The sequence below is a fragment of the Bombyx mandarina genome, chromosome 04, assembly GCF_030267445.1.
Source record: "Bombyx mandarina strain Sakado chromosome 04, ASM3026744v2".
Taxonomy (NCBI): domain Eukaryota; kingdom Metazoa; phylum Arthropoda; class Insecta; order Lepidoptera; family Bombycidae; genus Bombyx; species Bombyx mandarina.
This window is the reverse complement of record NC_143211.1, coordinates 15,655,303-15,672,182: the sequence shown is the minus strand read 5'-3', so window position 1 is coordinate 15,672,182 and position 16,880 is coordinate 15,655,303. Positions and strand designations below refer to the sequence as shown.

The following is a 16,880-nucleotide window of genomic DNA, read 5'->3' as shown; positions in this document are numbered from 1 at the left end:
AAAAAAAACTATAGACTATTTGAAACATCAGAAATAATAGGAGCACAATTAAGTATTCGAAAATTAAATGCATACAGTAGTTTTAACTGTAACTAAATTTTTATAAAGGCTTACCTGGTCAGTTTGTAGTACAGAGGGCGGAGCCAAGTCGTCGAGGGACAACTGAGTGTTCAGCACTGATGGTGGAGCATAATCAGCTATAGTGGGGACATTTTCTACAACAGGCTGAAAGAAAAATTTATGAATATTTCAATTTAATTTGATCACATAATATGTCATGGTTTAATAAAAGAAAAAGCAAAAACCTTGAAAGAAAAAATTACCTAATACATACTAAACTTTAATTACAAAGACCTTTACGCCAATAGCTTTTTGTTTTGACATAATATTGTTCTTTACTTAAATTTTATTTTATCAATTGTTTTCCTTAATTATTATTTACATTTTATTATATAAATTTATATGCTAAATTATTGTATCACATAACCAGTGGCAATCGTAACGTGAGATTGACAACTACTACTTAAACTTATATAGTAGCTACTATCTAACTTGACATCATCAAGATTGGGTCAGATTGCTGCACAAACTACGAAGGATTCTCAACAGTGACGCAATTTAGCCGCCAACTTTGAGACATTAAAATAAGCTGTCAATTCGTGAGATAAAATAAAATAGAAAAAGGCTTGCAAATTTACAGTTTCCTGTGTCGGTTGAGGCTGGGGCTGCGGCTGCGGTTCTTCAGGGGGCTTGGGTTCATCGGCTCGTACGATGTTAGCACGAGCTTCCTCCTCAGAACTGTAGGCAGTCTTGTGTTCGCACGCCAGCAAGTGTGTCAGCATATCTGTACCTGTTTGTAATTATAAAGTTTACACATTCAGTATGGAAGACCCTGTGTTGGTAATTATAAATATTTTAAAACGAATTCGCGCTTAAATCGAAGTTGTAGGTACAGACACTTATTTTGGCAGCATAAAAATTAGGATAATATAGGTATTGGGGTTGTCCTTTTTTTAATACAGTCGTGACTCATTTGCGGTTTGTAAAGCAGGCTGTATGCGTCTTATATCTGAGATCACATTACTTTGGGTGCTCACGGAATATAAATTTATCAAAAAGACAAATATTTATTGTTAGTTCAGTAAATAATGCAATTAGTATATTGTTATAATGACGAGCTAGGTCCATGATTTAATAAAATTATGAACAGGTTCTAATGAAAGACACATTAACCGTTCTGTGTGAAGTGACACTCACGAGTGTTGTACCACTAATGACCCCTTTATTTCAACTATATTTAACTTTTTATAATGCGTTTAAAAAAAAAAAAAACTATAAAACGTATTTAAAAGATATGTACGTATTTTACATCTAGTATTTCAGATGTCGTTCTAGAATCTGATATCTGAAATACTTCATTTAAAAGTATATTGCATTTTGTATTCCAGGGTGATTAGTGCGAGTTTTTTAACGTTCTCGATAGCGTAAAAGTTAGCTCATATTTATATGGAATGGGATCGTTTGCGTATGTTTGAGGCTAGGGACGCTGTTCCAATTGCATAAAAAAATTGGCTTAACTTTTACGCTATCGAAAACGTTAAGAAACTCGCACTAAGCACACTGATAGCTAGTTCATTTAAGGTATTATGTTTAATTAAGTATTTCGTAGGCAAGGTAGTGGTTGCGCGGTACTGACTGACGGCGGTGCGGTAGGAGCACACGCAGTGAGCGGGCGGGCCGGCGCGCGGCGCGTCCTCCAGGCAGTGCGGGCCGGCGCACACGGCCGCGTGCTGCAGCTGCGCGCGGTAGCACGACGTCGAGAACGAACACTTCGAGCACGTTGTCTTCCCTCTGTAATTTACACACGTTACTGTAACGAATCGGACTCAATATACCTTTTCTCGATCAACGCCATTTATCGGCTCTGTGAAAATCTACAACACGCCTCCTAGCGGACAAAGGAGACGAATTGAGCCGACGCTCGTCTTTTCGAATTAAAAGTGTACAATTTCCAAAAATATTCGAAAGAACAATGGCAATTTTTTACCTGAATGTTTTAAAAGGCGTCTTAGATTAAGACATAAACGAAACTTCATCATTTTATTTGCTCGTTTTTTATACGATGTTAGATTTACGTGGCAAAGCCACGAAAAAATGTTAATTTAATAAGCTTTTAATTCGATTTTTGTGTACTTCCGGTTTAATACATTTGTAAAGGATGGCATTTATACTATTGGGACAAAAAGCAATATTTTTTGATAATGAATAATATTCATAAAGTATTTAAAATGAAAATAATAATATTAATTATCCTTTCTTACAATTAGTACTTAAATAACTAAACATATAATAGTAATGCCAGCACTTCAGATGACAATGATTTGAACAGTATAACAACTGACATAATGCGCATGACTATGCCCGTCCATAAGGCTCGTGAGTGGAAGAGAGAGCGAAATACTTGCTTCACCGCTCCGATTTTTTATGACCCAAACTGCACGGACAAAATAATTCTACTATACTAAAATAGCTTTGCAAGCCTTCGTTTGTCGCAAATATGTGACTAATTCGTTCAAAAGGTTAAAAGTACCTATCTCTGACACACATTTTTACACATTTACAAAGAAGAAAGAACAAACTATATAATATGTATATTTACCGAGGTAGCTCTGCAATTGCTAAGGGTACCTACTCGAGTACTATTAGAAGTGTATCCTTGGTTCATCTATGATAATGAAACTAAAATGTTATTTAAACATATCATTTACTTATTTTTTCAATTTGTTATAGTCCGTGCCTACAAAAATCAGAGAAATCTATTTATTGATAGATAACCTCAAATTATAAAGTAAACACGTTGATATCTTTTTTTTGTGACTTTCTAATACCAAAAATATTTCTGATTAAGCTTAAGCTATGTTATTCCTATCGTTTTAGTATTTTTTTGTTTCAAGACGCCTCAAATAGATATCAGGTAAAATGTTGTATAGAAAGCTGCCATTGTTCTTTGTTAATATGCGGAATCATTTGGTATCACCAGTATTTTTCTAATAAATACTGTCGAAAGAGCGTAGTTTAGTTTTAATTTTTTTAGTTTACCTATGTGGAACTACTATTAACAAAATTAATACACAATTTTATCTTACTTTAAAAGACAGATAATGTAACTGGTAAAAAATAAAAAATAAACGTTGTAAAGATGATTACTATATAAAATATCACATGTTAAACCACTACAAAGACTCTCTTGTAAAATTAGTAAGTTTTGAGATTAAACAGTTTTACTGCGAGAAGACGATATGCCGTATTTATGTTGAAAGTACAACGGCAAGATACCGCGGGACGACTCACAGGAAGTGTTTGTTGCTGTCGAGCGGCGCGTCGCACTCGCGGCAGAGCATGCCCTCGGGCAGCACCAGCGTCATCTGCTCGTACGTCTCCACGATGTTGTGGTTGGCGCAGTCCTTCACCGGAGGACGAGCCTTGGTCTAGAAAATATATACGAAACGTTTCCATTGGATGAAACTGTGACATCAAAGAATTGCACTTCTCCCAACTGTACTGAGAGAGTAAGATTTGAAAGTGATCATAAGTCAAAGAACTTTTTCTTTTTGCTCTTATCTCACATCATGTGGGGTCAGTGCAAGATATCTTCTTTTTCCATTGAGGCCTATCATGTCACCTCTCTACTCACACACTTCACTAACATATCCTCTTTTACACATTCCATCCAAGTGTTTTTACAATGTGCCCTCTTTACATTATCGTTTATGTTAAGATAAAGGGCAGCAGTAATTAATACAAAGATAATTCGCCCCACCTTAGGTTTGGTGATGAGATGTTCTTCAGTGCAGAGCGGGACAGCATCCGGGACGGTGGTGTGATGACGTACTTGGTGGTCTTTTAGGTGACCTAATGAAATTAACGTTCGCATTTAACACACTTTTACAAATGAAACCGTACTGTTGTAGAACAAAACACAATTCTGTGTTAGAAACTCACCAAGATTTAAAAATCTGAGCACGCACCGGGAACATTTGACGTCGAGCTTCTTTTGATGCTGCTTCAAATGCTCCATGAACAACTTCAAGTTGGCCGTCAGTTCGTAGCCGTCCGCGTACACCGTTATTGTCTTATGAAAACGAATTGATGAAAGCAAGTTAGTTTTGTAATAGAACATTAATGATCAACTCAACGTTTTTTTTTATTGCTTAGCTGGGTGGACGAGCTCACAGGCCACCTGGTGTTAAGTGGTTACTGGAGCCCATAGACATCCACAACGTAAATGTGCCACCCACCCTGAGATACAAGTTCTAAGGTCTCAAGTACAGTAACGACGGCTGCCCCACCCTTCAAACCGAAACGCATTACTGCTTCATGGCAGAAATAGGCAGGGTGGTGGTATCCACCCGCGCGGACTCATAAGAGGTTCTACCACCAGTAAGTACAACGTAAATGCGCCACCCACCTTGAGATATAAGTTCTAAGGTCTCAGTACAGTTACAGCGGCTACCCCACCCTTCAAACCAAAACGCATTACTGGTTCACGGCAGATATAGGCGGGGTGGTGGTACCCACCCGCGCGGACTCACAACAGGTCCTACCACCAGTAAAACGTAGGGGAACTTTAATGTCAACATTGGACCGCATCACTGAATGTCGCACCGTGAGGCAGTAGGGGCACAGCAGCGTGGCGTCGTGCGCGTGCGCGGCGCGGTAGTGCAGTGCGGCGGCGCGGTGCGAGGACGTGCGGTGCGGGCAGCGGGCGCACGCGTACGGCAGCTCCAGCGGGCAGTGCGAGCGCTGCATGTGCGACGCCAGGGTCAGCACCGCCGCGAAACGAGTCTGCACACAACCAACTACTTATTAATATTACTCTTTATTAAATTGTGGCAAAACAAGCCCAATTTTTGTTAAAGGATTTTATGACCTGGTAACTAAGACCTTTAGGTCAGGTTTTATTTTAATTTATGCATATTCTTATTTTTATAAAAAATTATAATATGGAATGAAATGAAATGAAGATGATTAATTTGAGACATTAATCAAATGGGATGAAATTAAATTAAATGAGATGTTATGGGATGAAATATAATCTCAGTAAAATGGTGGTCATTTACTGAAATTTTTTCAGTTGAGTTTTTGGAGGATCCCGAGAAGTTACGTCCAGCGGCTTTGTTTCAGTTTCCCACATTTCTGCACTTTCATAGATATTCAACAATTAATAAACTACCGTTATTACACATTTAAACCTGAAGAAACACTAAATAGACAAAATAAAGCAGATCACATATCTTCACTCCTCGCGTTCCCGCCAAAAAGTCTAAACAAGCCTAATAACACAATTTGGTACAGATAAACAATAACGAAGTCACTTATGAGATACCTGCCGACACTGCGTTTCACTATTTATTTAATAATTTTATTGTGATTGATTTAGTTGATTTGAAAAGTGGAGGGCTATTTAAGAGTGGATTGCCTATAAGCAGGTTTTAAATAAAAAGCACAGGATTAAAATTGTTGTATAAAGGATCACGTGCACATGAAACAGTTCGACAATTTACCTCTGTAATATTTACCTCTCGTTTGATTTCCTCAATCAATTAATATTGTAAGCATTATATCAGTGAACTGCTAACTAATCTTTTAGTCTCACAGCGACTGTAAATTTCGTAAACAACCTCATACATACTTCACAAATCAAGCAGGCGTAGGTGAAGAGCTCCGGCGACTTAGTATCGGAGGGGTGCGTGTGCTTCAAGTGCGTGTCCAGCTCTTGTTCGGTGGCGAAGCGCAGCAGGCAGTAGCAGCACTGCGGCGCCGAGGGCGAGGCCCCGGCCGGCGGCTCCACCACGTGGCTATAGATGTGGGTCATCAGGGTTATATTGTTGTGGAACTCCTCGTGACAGACCGGGCACTGGAACAAAAATTTGGATAAACTTATTTATATATATATTTATTGTAATACTCTTAAAATCAAAGTTTTTATTATGTTAATAGCAAAATACAAACTATTGGAGCACAAATTATAAATAAAAGAATAGCAGGTTTGGATGTGAAAATCTAAGCATATTAAAAACACCATATTACAAAGTTATTCTAAAAATGTAATATTATAAATATATATATATAAATAATTAATATGGTAGGTATATTAACCCTTGTCGGTTACAGGAGCAATTGCAATACACCACATGCCTGATTGTAATTTTTATAGCCAAATAAAGTTTTATTTTTATTAAAAATTTGTTTATATATTTATGCACTAGTTTTAGATCTTTAGTGTTTCACCACAACAATAGCCGCTCCTAATTGCTTGTATGTTGCTTGCCTTGCTGTAGATAACTTAAGGCTTTTTGTGACACCATTATATAAGTTGGAAGACACTGTAATGTGTTCTCACTGCAGAAATCACAGAATCTTTTTATAATTCACCCTAGACTAAGTAAGTTCGAATTAGTATAATATGTCATCACTACATTATACTTATAATATTTGTATGACCCCTTTATTCCAGACAAGAGCAAACATTAAGAGCTACACGCTACACGTACTTGTACTGCAATGGCCACCCTGGGTCCGGGCTCGTCGCTGCCGAGCTTCCCGAAGTAGTACTTCTCCATCGATACAGTCTCTTCCGGTTGAATCTCCTTCTTGATGTTCTTCAGCGGTATATCATCCAGGTCGTCGTCCACGTACGTCTTGGGTTGCTTGCGGCTCCTCCTGCTGGGAGTCTCCTCCTTCTCCTTCTTCTCTTTAGTCTTGTCCTGTTCTTGTTTTATCTTAGCACGTCGTTGCGCCAGAGGTATCTGAAATAATAAGTGCGTATTATAGTGTTAGGCTTCACAAAGGAGTTTTACATAATTTTAATTCTCGGGAGGACCGATTGTGATTGTGTCGTATTACGTTTGTTGTTAGAAATTCCAAAGAGCAGATGTCTCTATTCTTTGGACCGATGGTCGATTGTTATTGTTAAGAGCTTAATTGGACAATTTATTTAAAATATCGTTAACGCAATTTAGGTTTTCTTCTTCTTCTTCTTCTTTGTCGTTTCCACATTACTGAGGGTCGTGACCACCTTGGTCCAGTTTTTGCACCAGCTTCCTCCAATGCTTTAGGTTTTGTGAATGAATAAATTTATGTGTGATGGTGTTCAAATCCCACGTACAGGCACCATTTCATCTAAGGAAGTACGTACTTAACACTTGTTCGCGAGTGATTTCCACGACTAAAGAAAAACGTTGTGTGACGAAATAAACAAGCGGCAAAGTTTTCCTATCCAATTGTGGCAGTTCTTATTGTAAGTCCCCACCGCGAAGCAGTCGGGCCTCGGCTTGAAGAGTGAGACAGCCGTTACAACGAAGACTCATGTCTATTGGGTGATGACATTCATATCCACTTAACAGCATAGGCCGTACGCTCGTCCACCCATCCATACAAAAACCAAACCCTGAGACCCTCGCGGCAGAGCAGCGCTCACCTCTTCCTCCTCGTCGTCGTCCACGTAGGTGGTCTTCTCCCTGCGCTTCCTCTTGGGCGGCGGAGCGGGCGAGGGCTCCTTCTTCTTGCGGCCGCGCTTGCCGCGACCCATTTCCTGATCAGCAAGAGCTTCTTCGGCTTTATCTTTGTCTTTATCTTTCTTCTAAAATGTAGAAAAGCATATTCATAAAGGTTTCGTGCTCTATACATACATATATTTTTTTACTGGTGGTAGGACCTCTTGTGTAGGTACCACCACCCTGCCAATTACAACCGGGAATCAGTAATGCGTTTCGGTTTGAAGGGTGGGGCAGCCGTTGTAACTATATTTGAGACTTTAAAACTTATATCTCAACGTGGGTGGCGCACTTACGTTGTAGATGTCCATGGGCTCCAGTAACCACTTGACACCAGGTGGGCTGTGAGCTCGTCCACCCATCTAAGCAGCGGTAGCAGTTCGTAAGCAGTTCAGTAGGCAGCGGGTTGGCTCTGCCCCTGTCATTGCTGAAGTCTATGGGCTACGATAACCACTCACCATCAGGTGGGCCGTATGCTCGTTTGTCTAAAAGGGCAATAAAAAAAAAAGCAAAAAAAACTACAAGATCGTCTATCGATACGGGCGCCGGTTGTGTGGTGGTGATGAAGCTATTCACTACACGCGGAGTAGTTACCTTGTTGCTGGGATACTTCCAGTTCTTGAATGGGTTCGCCGCGATCTTGTTGAGGCGCACTGTGATGACGTCCTTACACTCCATGGTGGTCTGCTCGGAGATGTGGGTCACGATGTTGTCGAAGGCCTGGCCCGGGGAGACGCCGTACCTGCATTTAATGTAATGTATGTCACTCGCTGCACGTGCTTTTTTTTAATGTATGGTATGTAATAATTAAATCATATGATTTTGCTTGCAGCAAACTCCAACTTAGTAGCAGATGATGCTTTTATTATATCTTAAACTAGCTGACTCGGCAGACTTCGTAGTGCCTCAATCGATAAATAAAAGACCTAAACTATTGTATAAAATCGACTTAAAACAAACAAAAGAAATCCGTCCGACGGGGGACATATCAAAGGAAAAACAAAATTGTTATTTTTATTTAATTCCGAACATTTTCATATTTATCTACCTTTTAAACCTTCTCTGGACTTCCACAAATAATTCAAGACCAAAATTAACCAAATTGGTCCCGTAGTTCTCGAATTTAGCGAGACTAACGAACAGCAATTCATTTTTATATATATAGATAGATTATAATACTTAATGTTGCTTTATTATGATGCTTTTATTACCTAAGTTGCAAAATTATATCAGTGACAAAATGAAAAAAATTAAACTAATTACGACAGAACTGCGAAGATATACGGAGTATTTTAAAAGAATTAAAAATAAGCTTACCTCTCTCTCCAAACCAGCTCATCTAGGAATTGCTGTATTATCTGTCTTGAGAGTAACGACAGAGTGTTCTGAAACATTCTAGGCACGATGCGCCGCAAATACTCCATAATGTTGGCATTGCTGTTCTTGGTGCTGGTGTCCGAGTGGGCCGACGACTGGTGGACGCTCTTGAAGCCCATAGACACCAGGGTGCCCCTGTCCACCGTCAGGTCCGTGAGGATTGTGGACGTCAGATGCACCCAGCCAGTCAGCGGCTCTAGGATCTTCTGAAAGCGCTTCTTGTAATTCTTCTCGTGTTCTGCTAATGGTTCAACAGCTCGCAGACGAATCTGTTTCAAGAGAGAATATTTAGATTTCAAATGAATTAAAAAATATGAAGAAAGAACAGTAATGCGTTTCGGTTTAAAGGGTGGGGCAGCCGTTGTAACTATACTTGAGACCTTAGAACTTATCTCAAGGTGGGTGGTGCATTTATGTCATAGATGTCTATGAGCTCCAGTAACCACTTAACACCAGGTGGGCTGTGAGCTCGTCTACCCATCAAAGCAATAATAAAAAAAAAGTCTACACAAGAGTAAATATAATGGCACAGCTGACTGAGGTGCAGATAATTCATACATGGTGGTGAGAGAGAGAGAGAGAGAGAGTATTCTTTATTGTACACCAAAAAACAAATAAACAGTGCGATACATTAAAAACAAAAAAGTACAATTGGCGGTCTTATCGCTAAGAGCGATCTCTTCCAGACAACCATCAGGTGGACAAGAATCATTTGGAAACGAACTACGCGCGGTGTACCATTCCAGTGAAATACATATACATATATGTACACATACATATACACATACATATCTCCGTAAATATACATACAATTAATACAAAGTATTATAATATAATAATAATTATTAAAAATAAAAATAAATAAATAAAAATTTAATTTAAATTTTGCTTCTTTACACATGGTGGTGGATGCGTATTAAAAGATTGGGCATATTAGGTCAACCTCATTGGATATATGATTATGTTCAATCTTTTTAAATATTGACTCACCAGTTTCTCGACAGGATCCAATACTCCCAGAACTTCGACCTTGACCTGTCGCTGGGTTCCATCGTGACTCGTAGTGCCCAGTGAAATGACTCCAACTTCGACTTTCTTCCCTGGTCCGCCCAGTAGGCTCATATGCTGGTGTATCGCTGAAGTGCAAACCGCTCTTAACCACGTGAAGAGACCTTTCACATATAGATTATCGACCTTGACCCATTGCACGACGTTCTGTACGTTCGTCTGACAAGCCCAGTGGTAGATGAGCTTGAGCAGCACGCTCGGAGGGAAGGTCGCCCCTTCGAATATCGAGCTGCAGTACACTGACACGAAACGTGTGGGACAGCACTCCGATATCCACACGTAGCCACCAGAGTATGGAAACTTCATCACATCGGAGTACATTCCTGTGGGAACAATAGTTGCAGGTTAACCATACATTCTATTACCTATTATTTAACCATAAAATCAACAACATGTTCACAGCATGGGAATTCAATTTCAAAGTAAGGTACCTAATATCTATAGACACATTATGTTTAGTTATTTTTGTTAATAATTTAATTAAAAATAATATTATAGTTTATAACGCGCACATCCATATTAGTTACTCTTATAGTAGAGTTATTTTTGTCGCTGCAGTTTGGGTCATTAAACACAGCCGGGCTAATGGCGGTGAGCATGTTGTGCGGGCGCAACGCCATTATCGATAGAAACAAATGAGTCATCGAAGGCAGTCATAGTCGAAGAGAAATTTGTTTTTGTGCATTCGTTCTCTGAATTTCTTTAGTGACACAATGGCTACTCCTTTGTTTTGTACCAAAACGGCACAATTTATTCAAAATAATATTTTGCCTGTTGGCATCAATATACCAGCACAAGCACGTGTTGTTATCAACAATGTCTTAAATTTTTTTACAGAAATGAAAATAGATCCTAAAAAGTTACAAAGTGTTAATTTCTGCCGTTCTCGTGAACAAAATTAAATACACTATCGATAACGCTTATCGACAACAATAATACGCATCACTATGCCCGTCCATAAGGCTCGTGAGTGGAAGAGAGAGCGAAATATTCGCTTCACCGCTCCGACTTTTTATGACCCAAACTGCAGTGACAAAATAACTCTACTATAGTCAGTCTTTGGGGGGCATGCATGCGGGCGGGGCGGCAGAGACGTCGCCGGCCGCCCACCGGACCACCAAGCTTCCAGAAAAGTCAATCCTTCAGTCGATTCAGCGTTTAATTGAGTTTATCTCAATTACTTATCTTCAAGTTCATGTACATTTTTCACACATAAATAAACTATGAAATAGTTTTAATTTGTTATAAGTTATATTTGTTAATAATTAAATTAAAAGTAATATTAACCAAGTTTCAGTTTGTTCCCGGGATGGACAGCGCACCACTGTTCGAACTTAACGAGTCCCTGCTGTATGAGCCACTCGGTGAACTTCATAGGGGTGTGCATGAGGACCGCTTTGACCTTGCTGTCTAGCGCCGCGCGATCCGAAGGAGGGGACTGGTCCTTCGAACGCAGGTATGGCCTGGCCACTACCACCAATGAGGGGAATGTTTTACCTGGAAACATGATTCGCTTTTTAAATTGATAACAATTTCAACAACATGGAATGTTGCAAAAGACAAGTTTTAATTATAACAAGCTGACCCGGCAGATTTCGTAAAAGACCTAAACTTTTGTATAACATCAACTTAAAACAAACAAAAGGAATCCGTCCGACGGGGGACACATCAAAGGAAAAACAAAATTGTTATTTTTATTTAATTACGAGCATTTTCATATTTATTTAACTTTTAAACCTTTTCTGGACTTCCACAAATAATTCAAGACCAAAATTAGCTAAATCGGTCCACCCGTTCTAGAGTTTTGGCGAGACTAACGAACAGAAATTCATTTTTATATATATAGATAGAAGATAGATATAAAAAATTGCTTATCTTATATGCTATATCTTTCCTACATACCTTGTAATTTATTGAACGAAACTTCACGTGAATCAGCAACATGTTTGTTGCTCTCTTCTTTAGTGAGGTCTACGATCGCTGTTGTTTTAGTGGTGTTGCCAGTTAGCAGGCCACCAATAGCTGTCGACTCAGATGGTCGAACATTTGTCACAACACTGTGTACATCTGAAATGTAGGCAGAGGGGGATTACTTCATCTGACTTGAAAGACATTGTAAATGGACCAGTTCAATGTCGTAACTGTTTGGAGTAGCTACTAGCCCATTCTTCCATATATCTGCTAGGGCTAGGGATAGTTGTTATATGATACAAACAATAATTTAATACAAGGTGAATGATAGGTGAAAGTGATTAGAGGAGGCCACGACCCTCAGCACTGAAGATTATCGACGCAAGGAGGAGGAGGAATAATAGGTTACACATTATGATGTCCGTTGCCTCCAATAACCACTTAAGACTTAAGGTACCAATACACAGTAATAAAAAGGCTGAGTGTACTTATGTACGCGCGTAAGAAGCTATACTTCTTTGGCATTATTAAAAAATAGTTTTTGATTGCATGCAAATAATTAATTACAATAAAATAATCAAAGACTGGAAAAGGAGTAATTATAGTCAATAAAGTCCAGTTTATATTTTAAAAATTAGATAAATAAATATTTATTATTATTCTCTCACATTAAGTGTAACATAAATTCTATTATTATTCGAATGTTGTTTTTAAATTATGTCCAATGCCGTAGCATCTTCCGGTAATGTCTGAATTGGAACTTTAGTTATCAGTGGCCTATGATAACTAAAGTACGATATGAAAATGTTTGTATTAACGGCGTTTAGATATCGTGAAAATACAGCATCTATGGTAGTGCCGTGTCGTGTTGTCGAAATCAGAGGATTATTATTCATGGCTAGATTCAAGTCATTTTGGAGGAAATCAATAAGTGGACGAGCATCTTCACGGGAAAAATTGACGTTGAAGTCTCCATTTAAAATTATCGATAATTTATCTTCTCCTCTACTAAGATAATATTCTCCTCCAGCTTTTGTATATGGCCATAATATTCTTTTCAGGAAATGTATGATGTCGTCCATTTTTTGATTTGGAGTAATGTAAATTAAAAATAAAACATTTTTGTTGCCATCTTCCATTTTGCATTCAGCTACACAAAACTCACCAACTGATGTCACTGTTGAACTTGTCAATTCCGCCTATCTTACTTACAGTCATATCAATATTTGGAGTAATAATATTGCTAGTGTCGTGCATATTCTGATAAATGGCAACTCCTCCGGCTCGAACGTTCGATCGCTTATATTGTACTATGCAATTGAAATTCGGTATACTAATCGACTCTTCATTGGCTTACCAGGTCTCATTTAAAAGTAAAACATTCGATTGTTGCATAATTTGATCAAGGAGATCAGTGTAATGAGCCCGGAGACTTTGACAGTTAAAAGTATATATTATTAACCCGCTCTTTTGATTAATAAAATCTAACAGAGCATTGCTGATAGTTTGTAAGCGATTAAGCGAGAGTCTACGGAATTCTTCTTCAAGACTATTTATAGCTATGGATGCCCTCCGGCCATGATAGAAAGCTTTATCATTGTTTTTTGTTGTAATGTATAAACCTTGGAGGCTAGTCAACTGTGTCAATGCAACATACACTAATGATAGTTGATGATTTTTATCATATTCATAAACAATTTCAGGGTACGTACTACACTGAGATTTGTGAATCGTAGTTGCGCAAGCGCAAACTAAAGGTAGATGCGATCGTTTAACATTTATCGTTTTGTTGTTATTAAGTGGAATAGTTGCAGATCTTCTTCCTATCGGTACAGCAGTTGTACTAATTTTTCTTTATTTTTTGACCAATTTTTGGTGAGTCTGGGAAATCAAGCCATACAACATTCACCTCTCCTTCATCATTAAATTCAAGATGAACTAATTTTCCAACAGCTCCATTTGCTATGCCATCTGATACATCGATGTTTGTTGTAATCATGTAGAAAACATTCGGCACAAATACGGTTTCATAAGGCAACACTCCAGTATCAATGAGCGACATTTTATATAATTTTTGACGGACAAAAGCTGTTTGTTCTGCTGAAGTACAGCCAACAAATACGTCTTTAGCAATTGAAGTAGTTTTATTTGGAGCAGTACTTAAAATTCGGTTATTATATTTTGTATTAAATAGTCTGATTCCATGTGGACATTTTTCTTCGGCTTCCTGCAATGTTACAAATCGCGATTCCAATAAAATTAATTCCTGATCGTTGAGCTGTTGACCATTCCCAATTTTTGTCAATATTGCAGAAAACTCTTGGTTTGCCTGCCGCATAACTTGATCTAATTCATAAAATCTGAATCCACGCCAAAATAGGTCCAACAATTTTCTGCTTCTGCTGTTTGTAAATTGGAGTAGCTCGAACTGGTGGTAACTGGAGTAGATCTCCAATCAAAATAACGTCTAAGCCACCAAAGTTAGTTTTAAAATCTCCAGTAATCTGCTTCAACCTAGAGTCAATCTGAGAAAGTAATTCAGCACCAATCATACTTATTTCATCAATGATTAACACTTTGACGTATTTAAATAGTGCTCTATATTGATGTGCTACTTCAGTGCTTAGTGGAAGTAATCTCGACAAATATATTTTTAGGGCAGTATGTACGGTAGTTCCATCAATGGCAACAGCAGCTTTGCCTGTTGAAGCACAGGCGATGTACGAGTTACATCATCCACCATTCTCATTATATCGGTTATAAATTTCCATGATAAGCTTTATGACGAAAGTCTTACCACATCCAGCTGGACCCGTGAAAAATATTTGAAATGGACTACGGTTCGGATTTAATAGATTCGAAATGAAATGTAACAAAAGCTCTTTTTGCTTATCATTTGCCATTCTCATCAATTCATAAAATTCTGTATTTGGCATCAAATCTTCTCGTTTTTTAGCAATAGATCCAAGCTTATTAAGTACTGCTAGACAAGATCACTATTCATTTCAGAAAGAGGATTGTTATATAAATTTTAATGTCACTATCCACTGCGCGGAGGACAGGAGTGAATGGAGGAACATAGTCCTAACAAAAGTGCTCCGTAAAGGTCACGACCTTCAGCACTGAGGAATACGACGCACGGAGGGAGGAGGGGGATATAAATTTTGGAATGGATTTGGTTCAGATGAAGTACTACAGACTACTAGACAAGATTACTGGTGGTAGGACCTCTTGTGAGTCCGCACGGGTAGGTACCACCGCCCCGCCTATTTCTGCCGTGAAGCAGTAATGCGTTTCGGTTTGAAGGGTGGGGCAGCCGTTGTGACTATATTGAGACCTTAGAACTATATCTCAAGGTGTGTGGCGTATTTACGTTGTAGATGTCTATGGGCTCCAGTAACCACTTAACACCAGGTGGGCTGTGAGCTCGTCCACACATCTAAGCAATAAAAAATAAAAAAAACACTATTCATTTCAGAAAGAGGATTGTTATATAAATGTTGGAATGGATTCGGTTCAGATGCGATGTTAGCAACATCTTGTACTTCAGTTTCATCATTCAAACCATCTTCTCGGCATAAATTTTGAGAAATTTCAATTACTTTCTGAATGTCCAAACTAGATTCAAATTCTTTTCGTTTATTTAAAATTTCATTTTCATTCCTGTTATAAGTATCGATAAGCTTCATTTCAGCGAGTATTTCTGCATCTTCATTCCGAAAAGGAATATGTAAAGTAACCATTTCACGTTTATATTCATTAAAATATTGTCCCATATCAAAATTTCGGTATCGGAAACACGCGGCACTTTTCTTTTGGTGTAAGTACCGTCTGCATTAATGGTGTAATTAGCAACAAACTGGGCAAAAGTAATATTTTCCCAATCTTCGTGTCGGCGTTCATATTTATCAAACCAATTTTCTTTCCAAATATTAGTTGAATCTTCTCCTATGCCTATCGCGTCTAATTCTTTTTGTGTTTTTTATACGTTGACGATCACATGGCCACATAGTGGGAATAATAGTGACTACAGTAGAACACTTCGACATCGGTTCTCGTAAGAGATACCAAGCTGCCTCCTGACTTGTTATCTCAACACTATTGAGCATATTTACACCAATTTTCCTAGTAATTTCAACGACATCAAACTCTGGACATTCATTCATAGTTTCAATAATCAATCGCTGAAGATGACTAATGCCTCTGTTAGTTTTATTGACATACTCTTCGACATAATTAGCACATGAATATTCTTCGGTAATGAATTGAATATCCATATTGGATTTAACAATATTAAATATAAAGGGGTTAGTTAAATGGTACATAGTATACAATGGTGACGGAATTAAAAAGGGTGCGCCTACTTATGTACGCGCGTAAGAAGTTATACTTTATTTTTATTAAATTTATTTCTTTCTTTTTTTATTAAAATTTTAATCAATTTGAAAAAAAAAACGATTAAACAACATCCTCAAACACGCATATTGGACATCCCTTTTCTTGACATCGTATAAATTCGGTAATTCTCGGTACGGTTCGGAAAGTTCACCTGCGGCTATATTCAGACTCGCCAAGCTACGTCGGTCGTATTGTAATGAGCGATTTAGTGGGCGACTTCATTTCTGTTAATTTTGTGTCACGGTGCGCGCGCTTCGTAAAATTTCACTCTCATCAATTTTTCATAACGCGCCTAAAGAAGTATAACTTCAAAAATTGAGCCAACTTTTAATAGTACGTTTATTAACAGTACTTTGTAAGTAGCTCGACCGATGAATTTTCTTTCGTTTGATATGTACATTTATACAATAGTCATCATCAATATTCCTTAGAATAGATTTCACCATATTATTAACTGAAACAGGAACATTAATTATTTGATCGAAAATACCGTACTGACCATTAACATGCCTCAGTCGTCTGATTTGCATGAAGGGAATACGAGGTGAAATTAGTCTTCCGGAAACAAGA

General features: G+C 38.2%; 1 protein-coding gene across 1 annotated transcript in view; it reads right to left on the bottom strand.

Moving 5' to 3' along the window:
• Nucleotides 1-16,880, bottom strand: part of row (relative of woc) — a 33,240-nt gene that overhangs the window by 978 nt on the left and 15,382 nt on the right. Inside the window, 15 exon segments of the mRNA XM_089727159.1 lie at nt 115-225; nt 699-850; nt 1,697-1,851; nt 3,352-3,488; nt 3,821-3,912; nt 4,003-4,132; nt 4,666-4,845; nt 5,693-5,917; nt 6,555-6,809; nt 7,481-7,642; nt 8,151-8,298; nt 8,874-9,202; nt 9,924-10,324; nt 11,289-11,498; nt 11,904-12,068. Coding sequence (XP_089583285.1) covers nt 115-225; nt 699-850; nt 1,697-1,851; nt 3,352-3,488; nt 3,821-3,912; nt 4,003-4,132; nt 4,666-4,845; nt 5,693-5,917; nt 6,555-6,809; nt 7,481-7,642; nt 8,151-8,298; nt 8,874-9,202; nt 9,924-10,324; nt 11,289-11,498; nt 11,904-12,068 — 2,852 coding nt within the window.